Consider the following 11,268-nt stretch of genomic DNA (forward strand, 5'->3'; position numbering starts at 1 on the left):
ATCCATACATGACCACAGGAAAAACCATAGCCTTGACTAGACGAACCTTTGTTGGCAAAGTAATGTCTCTGCTTTTGAATATGCTATCTAGGTTGGTCATAACTTTCCTTCCAAGGAGTAAGCCTCTTTTAATTTCATGGCTGCAGTCACCATCTGCAGTGATTTTGGAGCCCCGAAAAATAAAGTCTGACACTGTTTCCACTGTTTCCCCATCTATTTCCCATGAAGTGATGGGACCGGATGCCATGATCTTCGTTTTCTGAATGTTGAGCTTTAAGCCAGCTTTTTCACTCTCCACTTTCACCTTCATCAAGAGGCTTTTTAGTTCCTCTTCAGTTTCTGCCATAAGGGTGGTGTCATCTGCATATCTGAGGTTATTGATATTTCTCCCGGCAATCTTGATTCCAGCTTGTGTTTCTTCCAGTCCAGCATTTCTCATGATGAACTCTGCATATAAGTTAAATAAACAGGGTGACAATATACAGCCTTGACGTACTCCTTTTCCTATTTGGAACCAGTCTGTTGTTCCATGTCCAGTTCTAACTGTTGCTTCCTTACCTGCATACAAATTTCTCAAGAGGCAGATCAGGTGGTCTGGTATTCCCATCTTTTTTAGAATTTTCCACAGTTTATTGTGATCCACACAGTCAAAGGCTTTGGCATAGTCAATAAAGCAGAAGTAGATGTTTTTCTGGAACTCTCTTGCTTTTTCCATGACCCAGTGGATATTGGCAATTTGATCTCTGGTTCCTCTGCTTTTTCTAAAACCAGCTTGAACATCAGGAAGTTCATGGTTCACATATTGCTGAAGCCTGGCTTGGAGAATTTTAAGCATTACTTTACTAGAGTGTGAGATGAATGCAATTGTGCGGTAGTTTGAGCATTCTTTGGCATTGCCTTTCTTTGGGATTGGAATGAAAACCGACCTTTTCCAGTCCTGTGGCCACGGCTGAGTTTTCCAAATTTGCTGGCATATTGAGTGCAGCACTTCCACAGCATCACCTTTTAGGATGTGGAATAGCTCAACTGGAATTCCATCACCTCCACTAGCTTTGTTCGTAGTGATGCTTTCTAAGGCCCACTTGACTTCACATTCCAGGATGTCTGGCTCTAGGTCAGTGATCACACCATCGTGATTATCTGGGTTGTGAAGATCTTTTTTGTACAGTTCTTCTGTGTATTCTTGCCATCTCTTCTTAATATCTTCTGCTTCTGTTAGGTCCATACCATTTCTGTCCTTTATCAAGCCCATCTTTGCATGAAATGTTCCTTTGGTATCTCTGATTTTCTTGAAGAGATCCCTAGTCTTTCCCATTCTGTTGTTTTCCTCTATTTCTTTGCATTGATTGCTGAAGAAGGCTTTCTTATCTCTTCTTGCTATTCTTTGGAACTCTGCATTCAGATGTTTATATCTTTCCTTTTCTCCTTTGCTTTTTGCTTCTCTTCTTTTCACAGCTATTTGTAAGGCCTCCCCAGACAGCCATTTTGCTTTTTTGCATTTCTTTTCCATGGGGATGGTCCTGATCCCTGTCTCCTGTACAATGTCACGAACCTCATTCCATAGCTCATCAGGCACTCTATCTATGAGATCTAGGCCCTTAAATCTATTTCTCACTTCCACTGTATAATCATAAGGGATTTGATTTAGGTCATACCTGAATGGTCTAGTGGTTTTCCCTACTTTCTTCAATTTAAGTCTGAATTTGGCAATAAGGAGTTCATGGTCTGAGCCACAGTCAGCTCCCCGTCTTGTTTTTGCTGACTGTATAGAGCTTCTCCATCTTTGACTGCAAAGAATATAATCAATCTGATTTCAGTGTTGACCATCTGGTGATGTCCATGTATAGAGTCTTCTCTTGTGTTGTTGGAAGACGGTGTTTGTTATGACCAGTGCATTTTCTTGGCAAAACTCTATTAGTCTTTGCCCTGCTTCATTCCGTATTCCAAGGCCAAATTTGCCTGTTACTCCAGGTGTTTCTTGACTTCCTACTTTTGCATTCCAGTCCCCTATAATGAAAAGGACATCTTTTTTGGGTGTTAGTTCTAAAAGGTCTCGTAGGTCTTCATAGAACCGTTCAGCTTCTTCAGCATTACTGGTTGGGGCATAGACTTGGATTACTGTGATATTGAATGGTTTGCCTTGGAAACGAACAGAAATCATTCTGTCGTTTTTGAGAGTGCATCCAATACTGCATTTGGGGCTCTTTTGTTGACCATGATGGAGTGTTTAGGGATCCGTATAAATGAGCCACGGGTTCAATTCATGGCAACTACTGCAGGGCCTGCCGCCTCAGAACATGGAAGACATTGTTGATGAACGCAGGACTGGCAAAACCCCAAAAGGTGGGCCAAGGAGTGCACACTTCTCACGTGAGCCAGCTGAAGGCCCTACCTCTTTGACTGAACCACCTAAAGGACCTGGTTTTGGTGTGCAAGCTGGCCTTTAACTTATATTCAACTGTATGTATGTTCCTGGAGAAGTAAAATATGAATCTCCTATCTACATAAAATAAAATACGTTTTGCACTAACTTTTCAATGGAAAACTTGAGAAATGTTCAAGAGGGCAGACCATTGAGTCCCAACACAACAGCGCCCCCGCCCCGCCCCGCCCGCGGGCTCTCACCGAGTCCTGGACGCGGACCTCCAGCCGCCCGTCCTGCACCACATAGATGCTGTTGTCCAGCTCCCCCGGCCGGAAGATGTACTCCCCTTCCAGAAGCTGCACAAAGACCATGTGTTTGCAAAGTTCCAGGAATAGCGGCTTCTCAAAGTGACCCAGGACCCTACAGAAAACAGAACACGTGGGACACCTTCAGGAAGGAGGGGAGGAGCAGAGGCCACTGTCCCTGCTGGCCAGACCACAGGGAGAGCTTCCAAGGGCCGCAGAGCCCGCAGCACTAGCGCCTGGTGGCCAGCAGGACAGGAGCCTGAGGCCTAGGAATCCTCATCAGCTGCTGTTCCGGGAGCTCAGAGAACTCTCAGGCTGTGACTGTGCGTTTGAGCCAGGTCTGTAACCAAGGGCAGTTAGTGAAGTGCTGGAAAGACGAGTTGGGGCTTCTAGGGAGCCAGACTTTCAATCTTCCATCCGGCCACTCACTTCGCACACTTGCTCTGCATCATCCTGAGAAGCAGACACACATGGGAAAGAACCAGTGAGGAGGCTCTGCTCACCACCAGGAGGGCAGTGACAGCCAGAGGAGAGAAGCTTTGCCAATGATAAAAGAAATGATCACAGGTTGAGATCCAGAGAGGTCACTCTGGCTGCTACATGTGCAAACACCCACTTTATGCTCAATAGACAGAATATCCTATTTGTGGCTGATGAAACACACACTGTGCCTCTGCTTTAATTATTAAAGGGCACACTTACCGAGGCTTCCCTGGTGGCTCAAAGGTTAAAGCATCTGCCTGCAATGCAGGAGACCTGGGTTCAATCCCTGGGTCGGGAAGATCCCCTGGAGAAGGAAATGGCAACCCACTCCAGTATTCTTGCCTGGAGAATCCCGTGGATGGAGAAGCGTGGTAGGCTACAGTCCACGGGGTCGCAAAGAGTCGGACACGACTGAGTGACTTCACTTCACACTTACTGATGCTAAAGCTGAAACTCCAACACTTTGGCTACCTGATGTGAAGAACTGACTCCCTGGAAAAGACCCTGATGCTGGGAAAGATTGAGGGCAAGAGAAGAAGGGGACGACAGAGGATAAGATGGTTGGATGGCATCACTGACTCAACGGACCTGAGTTTGAGCAAGCTCCGGGAGTTGGTGATGGACAGGCGTGCTGTAGTCCATGGGGATGCGACTGAGCGACTGATCTGAACTGAACACTCAGCAGAAGAACGCCCACATTAAAGATAAGGCTGAGTGCCTCCCGTCCTGGGCCATCAGTCCCGGTGCTCCTTCCACGATAAGACTCCCTTCCCAGCTGTCAGTGCCACACTGACTCGCCGTGTACGTGCTGATCTGGTTTTGAGTTCTTTCTGATACCCTCAAGGAATGTATCCGTGACTAGTTTAACATTCTTCATCAGGCAAGATATAAAACTCTGCTGAAAACCACGCTTCTCTGGAGAAGCGCCTCAGAGCTGTCTGAGAGGCTGTCTTCTGGGTCACAGTGCTCAGTTTGGCTCCAATAAAGCTCTTCTATCCCTGTCACACTGTTTACTGATTTGTTTTGTCGACACAGCCATCAGCGGCCGCCAGGGAAAGGACGCCTCGGAGGCCAGGCGAGCACACAGACAGCCTCCAGGCCCATCTCTCTCTTACCGGACGTTTTTCAGCATGTACAGAACTTCTGACGGCAGGTGAGAATTCTTCACATCAAACTCTGTGAGGTCAGCCTCCAGCAGGGAGGGCGGGGGCTCCTTTGGCTGCAAGGTAGGGTATTCCTTCTTGAACCGCAGGATCCTACAAAGCAGAGGCACACACCTGGAGCAGAGGCCCAAAGGGGCTCAAAAGCAGACAGCAAGGAGCTTCCCTGGCGGTCCAGTGGTGAGAAATCTACCTTGCAATGCAGGGGACGTGGGTTTGATCCCTGGCTGGGGAACTAAGATCCCACATGCCACAGAGCAACAAAGCCTGAGTGCCATGACTAAGATCTGATGTAGCCACATTAATCAATTAAATATTTTAAAAATTAAAAAAAAGAGAGAGAGCATTTAGGCTGTGAGACCCATAGCCGGGAAGCCACGGATAGCCCACTGGGGAGGGCAGCTGGGACCTGACTGGTCTGAAGGGCATTCCCAGTACCTCTTGGCCAAAGACAGCACCTTGGTCCTCTTCCTCACCCGCTGTCGGGGGGCAGCTGTGTTCCCCACAAGTGTGTGGGGAAGCGTGGTCACCTGCAGAATGAGAGGGGGCGGCTAAGTCTGGACTCTGAGACCTGTGGGATCCAGTTCCCCGTCTCAGGGTCGGTTCCAGCCCTCAGGACGTGGCCCCTGCGGGCCTGACACCAGCATTCCGGCCTGGCCCCACCTGCTCGCCTGCCCAGGACACAGGGAACCTCCTTGGCGCTGCGGACAGCGAGGACACAGGGCCACATCCCCGTGCCCCGAGAGCTCCGACGTCCTCGGCCCTACGTCCTTCTCCTGCAAGGCCGGCGCCCTCCTCCTCACACCTGTCACGCTGGTACACGCAACCCCAGCGCCTGCACACCCTCCCGGCCTGGACAGCTCTGTCCCCCTCACCGTCCAGGCCCACTAGACCACTGCAAACAGCATTGCCGAGGAGCACCAAGGGCCTGGCTCCTACCCAGGCGTCAGCGGCCCCTTGGGCAGCTCCCCAGCTGCGTCTGCCCCACGGCGCCGGCTGTGGTTGTCGCTGGCGTCACCACGACTCCTCCTTGCCCCCAAGGGCTTCTGGCCCCACCGGACCATGCTCCTGTCTTCCTTAGACCAAATCCAGCTTGCCACCACACAGTCCTCAGTGGGGTCATCCGTGGACAGCCCCAGGTCCAGCCACACACGAGTGAGGTCATTCCGTGTGGCCCCACACGAGACTGCAGCAGCCCGCACACCACGTCCCAGGGCCGCCCCCGCCAGACATGGCAGCCCAACCAACCTCCCTCTCACAGCACTTGACCCTGAAGGGGAGAAGGAGCCACCCAGGGACACCCACGTGTCTGACAGTTCAAGTTCTACAAAGAACACAAACTATGCATCTAGAGAAAAGTAACAAACAAAATATTTTTACACGTCAGCAAATGTTTCAAGCATGCTTCTGCGGCACAGTAAGCCTCTGGGAGTCTGCTGAGCCCTTTGTCCTCAGTGGGTGGGAGGGGGTGGGGCCCACCAGCAAAGGCTGCTCATTCCCAAGATGGTCGTGACACTAGGAAGTCAGGCCTGGGAGTTTCCACCTTGCAGGGCCCGGCCCCAAATCATGGGAGGCCCACCAATCTACACCGGAGCCAGGACCTTCTGCTGACCCACTCAGGGATGCTCCTGGGAGGGGCTTCTGCCCTCCTTCATGGCTCATTTCCTCTCTAGGTGCTGTGCCCGCCCCAGACCTTCCCCAAGCCCCGGGGCCCTGCTCAACCCTAGGCACAGTCTGAAGCCGACCCCTCTGAGGGAGGAGGGGGCCTGCAGCGTGAGTTACCTTCCTCATGATCTTCCTGCCGTAGAACATCACCTTGTCTCTCTTCCGGAACCTGTACTGAGGACTGGGCTGCACCTGTCCTGCAAGGGGGGCCAAGGGGCGCCAAGGGGCTGCCTGAGCACAGGTGGGCCATCTGTGCGTGCACACTGAGCTTGTCCTGCCCGCCCCGTGTCACACAGCGGCTTGTTCCTGGCCTGTGACACACCCAGGCAGGGGAAGCGGCACTTCATCTCTTCTGGGAAACGAGAGCCAAGAGTTCAGGATGCAGTTAAATTCCACGGATCTGACGAGCTGGCGACAGGCCAGCAGTTTTCAACAAAAGCCACTATGCCTTGAGAGCTATTTGTGGGAGCTTGAAATATGGGGAGAAATCACCCGAACCTCCCACCCTCTCAAGCCCTCTTTTCCCTCCCCTACTGGAGCCACAGCCTCAAGCAAGATACTCACGGAGTTGGCTAACCCTTCTGTACACAAAAAAGATGGTGGTGCCGATGATGGCCAGGGCCAGGAGGGCTCCAACCACAATCCCCAGGAGCTGGGCAAGGCCATAGACGGAGCACCCATCAGCAAGGCACCAAGACCCCCCAACCCCAAACACAGCTGGACACAAAGGGCCCCGGGCGGCCAAGGGTGAAGGGGGCCACTGATTCTGGGGCCTGCCCATCACCCGGGAGCAGTGAGGTGGTTACCATGGTGGACTGGGAATGCTGCTCCATCAGCTCCAGACCCCAGGACCATAGGGTGGCCAGATAGAAGCCCACCTAGGGGAGAAGCCTGCAGTCAGGAAGGGCCAGGATGGGCACAGCCCCGGCTTCTCAGGGAGCAAGAACAGAGCTGTGGGTCAGGGAAAAAGCTGGCAGCCCTGGAGACCTCCAGAATGAAGCGGGCTTTCAGGAGGCAGACGGCCTGAGCCCCAGTCTGCTCTGGAGAAGGGCTACCCACCCACAGGACGGCTGGGGAGGGCCAGCAGCTGCGCTGCACCGGCAGCGAATGCTCTGGGCATCCGAGCCCTCCATTCTCAGCCTCCCTGTTCCTCGGGATGTGAGTCCAGCGGAGCAAACCTGGCTAGCGGGGGCGTGCAAAGGCCTCCTCTCCAGTGCCCTCTCACCACAAGCAGGACCACATGCTGCTGGCCCAAGGGCGGACGCACGCCCACACAACAGCAGTGCTGAGAAACCCTAACGAGCCAACTGGATTTTGAGAACATTAAATCCACCACATAGCAGCAAAGGGCTCCCAGGGAGGGAGTTAACAAGGAGCTTCAGAATCCCAGACTCCAGGGAGAAAGACAGGAAGGTAAGAGAAAACAGTGAGTGTGGAACGGTGAGTGGGCAGATGGCCTGGACCTCCTATACAAGGGATGCTGGCAGGTTCCCTGCAAAGACAAGAAATCACTCAAACAAGTAACCACGCTCCACTCCTCCTGGCACTCATCCTTCCAAGCAGTCAGGAACAGGATGGATTGAGGGAGGGGGGCGGTGTGTGTGTGTGAATCCTGTCAAGCTTTTACAGAAGTGCCAAGGACTAAAGCAGCTTGCCTGATCCTTCAGAGCCAGGATCACACACAGTGCTGATGCCAGAAAACCCGAGGAGTTCAATGCACTCAGAAAAGCATTTCAAAAGCAGAATGTTACATCAAGACGGAACAAGGAAGTGATCCAAAGACTCAACCCTCTGAACTTGGCTCAGAAAGCAGAGGAAGCAGTGGGAGCTGCTGCCTCAGAGTGAGGTGCCCAGGCCCTCCTGGCCCAGGCTGTGTGCTTGGCTAGAGACCACCTCCATGGGGTGGCAGACAAGCACCCTCCTCATAAGTGGGTCCGCTGAGCTCAGCCACCCCCGGGTGGGGGGAGGGGAGGAGCCAGGGAACAGATACGAGAGTGACCTGGACCTGTTCACAGTCTCTAGTGGCTGATCCCCGACTTTCAGCTTTTCACTGCTGTTTTAATGCATCTAATTTTCTGTTTTAGGAATAAAAGTCTTTGTGATGTGGCTACAGATGTTCCATGGGAAAAAGGCCCTACCTCAAAGCAAGCAGGCTTCCTAAAGGGAAGCAGGAACTGACAAGTGTGACCTTGAGGGACAGGAGGGAGGGTTCAGTCCTGACGGGGAAGAGAGGCCCGCACGCCACTCCCACAGGCAGCCGACTTCAAGGAGCTGCTGCATGGCAGCTTTCTCCTTGTCCAGAAGCGGCCACACTGGGCATTTTCAGGCTGATTCTTCACTGGACTCCTCAGGTTCTGTACCTCTGGGCCAGTGTCCTCCTCTTGCTCCATGGCTAAAAAGTGAAACAAAAGAAGAAAGACACGTTCCGAGGAGGGCACGGGTTGTACCACCTCAGGCTCACGTGCAAAGCAGTGCCTCCCAGCCCTTCCCTAAATTCCTGTCCACGTTAAGTTACGTGTCTATTGACAGGAAAACTCTGATGAAACACTGTGCTCCCCGTGGAGAAAACAAAGGCAGCAAGCAAAGGGAGCCACTTGCCTCTCTGTAAACAGCCCTTGTGTGGCTGCCCAAGGAACCGGGAACTGCAGCCAAGCCCCGGGCTCCTCTCCCAGTCAGTCAAAGACAAGTGTGGGCATCTGGGCAAAGGCCTAGTGCAGCCGGGAGTTCCAGGACCGCGGCGAGGAGGCTGAAGCTGGGTAGGGGTAGGGCGTGTGGCCGCTGCAGGCCGTGCGCCAGACCCTGCCTCGTGGGCTGGGCACAGGGTTTCCCACCCAGTGTGGTGGAGCCCTGGACGTGGCTGTGCTGGTCCCAGCTGTGGTGACTTGAGGAGCAGCTCTGCGCACCTGACCTCTCTGCCAGGAGGAGGAGCCATGTCTAGGGCCTTTACCCTGTGGCCCCCAGGTCTCTCAGAAGGGCCACAGCAAAGAAGAGTTTATCTCTTCCAAAATCCCACCCAGACAAGTCAGGGAGCAGAAGACAGGTGCAGAGTCACCTGCATTTGCTCACTGGTCTGTGCCCTGTGGGAAACTTCCTTCTCAGACGTCTTTTCAAGGACCAGCAGCTCCTTGACCCCAGCTCTACCGCCCAGCCCTGCCCAGTCCCATCTCCCGATGCCCACCAGGCTCAAGGGGGACAAAGGCTCAAGCCCCCAGCACCTGCCACACGACGGAAGCGCCTTCAGCTGCTCCGCTTGCTCCACAGCGTGGGGCCAGAGGAAAGGTGGTCAAGTCCAGGAGAACTGGGGGAGCCGGGGGCAGCAGGGCTGAAGGCATGGAGCTTAGGGAGGGCGTGGTTAAGGGAGGGCGTAGGGTTGGAGGGTAGGGGTTAAGGGGCCGTCCGGTTGAAGGCTCTCAGGTTAGGGGGGGCGTCTGGTGTAGGGGGCACTCGGTTTAGGGGTGTCGGGTTGAGGAACACCCGGGTTGGGGGCATCCGGTTTAGGGGCGTCGAGCTGAGGGGCGTCGGGGTTGGGGGGGAGCGTCGAGGTTGGGAGGCGTAGAGTTAAGCAGCGGTCGAGATGACGGACGTCGGGCTGGAAGCAGTCTGGTTGGGGGGCGCCGGCGGCCCTGGGGGGCAGTGTCGTCCTGGCACAGACTCAGACCCCTAAGCTGGCCACTTCGCGGCGCTAGACGGCGACTCACCGGCACCGCGCGCTCCCGTCCCGCCTCCCCGAAGCCCCGCCCCCAACGTCCGCGCTCCCGATATCCACCTCCCGTCGTCCGGCGCCGCCTCGAAGCCCCGCCCCCGACGGCCGCGCTCCTGGCGTCCCCCCGGGACGAGGGATCTCCCCGCGGATTGGCCGGGCTACCGCCGGTCCCGCCCCCTCCCGGGGCCGTGGCTGCGCATTCGACACAGCGCAGCCAATCGGAGCCGCTCTTCCTGCGGCGCGGGGCCCGGTGGGGCCGGAAGCTACCGAAGGCGCCGGAAGCGCAGCGCGGCGGAGCCGGAATCGGAGGCGGCTGGATCCGGCCTTGGCGTGGTGGCTGTGCGCAGGCCTCGCCATGGGCCTCCTGAGCGGGGCGGCTCGCGCCCTGGTGCGGGGCGCCGACCGTATGAGCAAGTGGACCAGCAAGCGGGGCCCGCGCACCTTCCACAAGAGCCGCGGTGCCAAGGGCGTCGGCTTCCACGGTCGCGGCGGCAAGTTCGTGCTGGTCAAGGAAATGGTCCCGGAGCTGGTGGTGCCCGACCTGGCCGGCTTCAAGCTCAAGCCCTACGTGAACTACCGCGCCCCAGAGGGCACAGACGTTCCCCTGACGGCCAAGCAGCTCTTTCTGGAGACGGCGGCGCCGGCTATCGAGAAGGACTTTAAGGCCGGGACTTTCGACCCCGAGCACCTGGAACGGTACGGCTTTGAGCCCACGCAGGAAGGCAAGCTCTTCCAGCTGTATCCCAAGAACTTCCCGCGCTAGGAGTGGTCGGCGGCCGCGCCGGATGTGCCTGCGACCGAGGACTTGGACCCTCCTCGCCCAGCCAAGTTCCGGGGTGGCGGGTGGAGAGGCGGTTCCCTCGTTTTCGTTTCTATTAAAGACCTTGGCTACCGTACGGTGTTGTTTTGGGCATCTGGCCACTGTGTAAAGGAAGCACGCCACGTGTTAGGTTAAGGCGTAGAGACCTAGGCGACGTTCTCAGGTTCCAGCCAAACCAGAACCCCTACCGACAGGGAAGTAGGCAAGAACATGTGGCTCAGCTTGCAGGAGGGAGATAGTTCACAAGGCAGATCCAGCCACGTCACAGCACTGGGTAATTCACCCCGAGTTCTCCCCAGGGAACAACCAATGAGCACACTTATGGGTCCCAAAGCAGTTTATTTTGGTGAAACTTCCCGCCTTGGGGCAAACCTAAAGATAAGGCCACACGGGAAGTTGCTGCCAAACTGCTATGTCCCTCATAATCTGTAGTCTCTTTCCTCTTCATGTTCTGTTTCAGTGCATAATTCCTCAGATCCTAATTCTGTTTAACTGATCCTTAAGTGAAATATCCTAAACTAAACCCTGGAGGAGGGTTCAACGTTAAAACGTTCTAACCTGTGCTGACAGTTGTATCGGGAAATAATAGAAGCTTGTGTTTCTGACTCAGAATACCCGCCTGCCCTGTTAGTGGACGCTGAGGCGCTGACAGATGCCACAGTGGCATATTCATCTGCTCTACATCTACACCTGCAGCCCCACATCTGCTCCTCCAGAGCAGGGGCTCACCTACGGGAGTCAGACCAGTCACAAGCCCAGTACTATGG

General features: G+C 54.8%; 2 protein-coding genes across 15 annotated transcripts in view; one reads left to right on the forward strand and one right to left on the reverse strand.

Moving 5' to 3' along the window:
* PNPLA7 (patatin like phospholipase domain containing 7) overlaps nucleotides 1-9,861 on the reverse strand; it is an 82,100-nt gene extending 72,239 nt beyond the window's left edge. For 6 of the 14 annotated variants that reach the window (XM_055541701.1, XM_055541695.1, XM_055541691.1 and 3 more), the window contains exons 1-8: nucleotides 9,745-9,860; nucleotides 8,339-8,370; nucleotides 6,785-6,856; nucleotides 6,543-6,630; nucleotides 6,096-6,175; nucleotides 4,752-4,843; nucleotides 4,269-4,409; nucleotides 2,626-2,785 (exon numbers count right to left, since the gene is read on the reverse strand). In XM_055541701.1, the coding sequence (XP_055397676.1) occupies nucleotides 2,626-2,785; nucleotides 4,269-4,409; nucleotides 4,752-4,843; nucleotides 6,096-6,175; nucleotides 6,543-6,630; nucleotides 6,785-6,856; nucleotides 8,339-8,368 (663 nt within the window). In that variant the 5' untranslated portion in view covers nucleotides 8,369-8,370; nucleotides 9,745-9,860. Of the gene's footprint in view, nucleotides 1-2,625; nucleotides 2,786-4,268; nucleotides 4,410-4,751; nucleotides 4,844-6,095; nucleotides 6,176-6,542; nucleotides 6,631-6,784; nucleotides 6,857-8,116; nucleotides 8,371-9,156; nucleotides 9,649-9,676; nucleotides 9,715-9,744 lie in introns of those variants that run through there. The other 8 variants (XM_055541700.1, XM_055541698.1, XM_055541693.1 and 5 more) reach the window with 8 other exon arrangements.
* Nucleotides 9,862-9,908: 47 nt separating this feature from the next.
* MRPL41 (mitochondrial ribosomal protein L41) lies at nucleotides 9,909-10,577 on the forward strand. Its single transcript, XM_055541707.1, has one exon. It carries the CDS (start codon nucleotides 10,037-10,039, stop codon nucleotides 10,442-10,444), a length of 408 nt encoding a protein of 135 aa, XP_055397682.1. The 5' UTR covers nucleotides 9,909-10,036; the 3' UTR covers nucleotides 10,445-10,577.
* The last annotated feature ends 691 nt before the right edge of the window (nucleotides 10,578-11,268 follow it).

Source organism: Bubalus kerabau, chromosome 11 (assembly GCF_029407905.1).
Source record: "Bubalus kerabau isolate K-KA32 ecotype Philippines breed swamp buffalo chromosome 11, PCC_UOA_SB_1v2, whole genome shotgun sequence".
Classification (NCBI taxonomy): Eukaryota; Metazoa; Chordata; class Mammalia; order Artiodactyla; family Bovidae; genus Bubalus; species Bubalus kerabau.

Excerpts from the sequence above, each read along its gene's own strand:
- MRPL41 (XM_055541707.1), top strand. The coding sequence starts at position 10,037 with ATGGGCCTCCTGAGCGGGGCGGCTCGCGCCCTGGTGCGGGGCGCCGAC.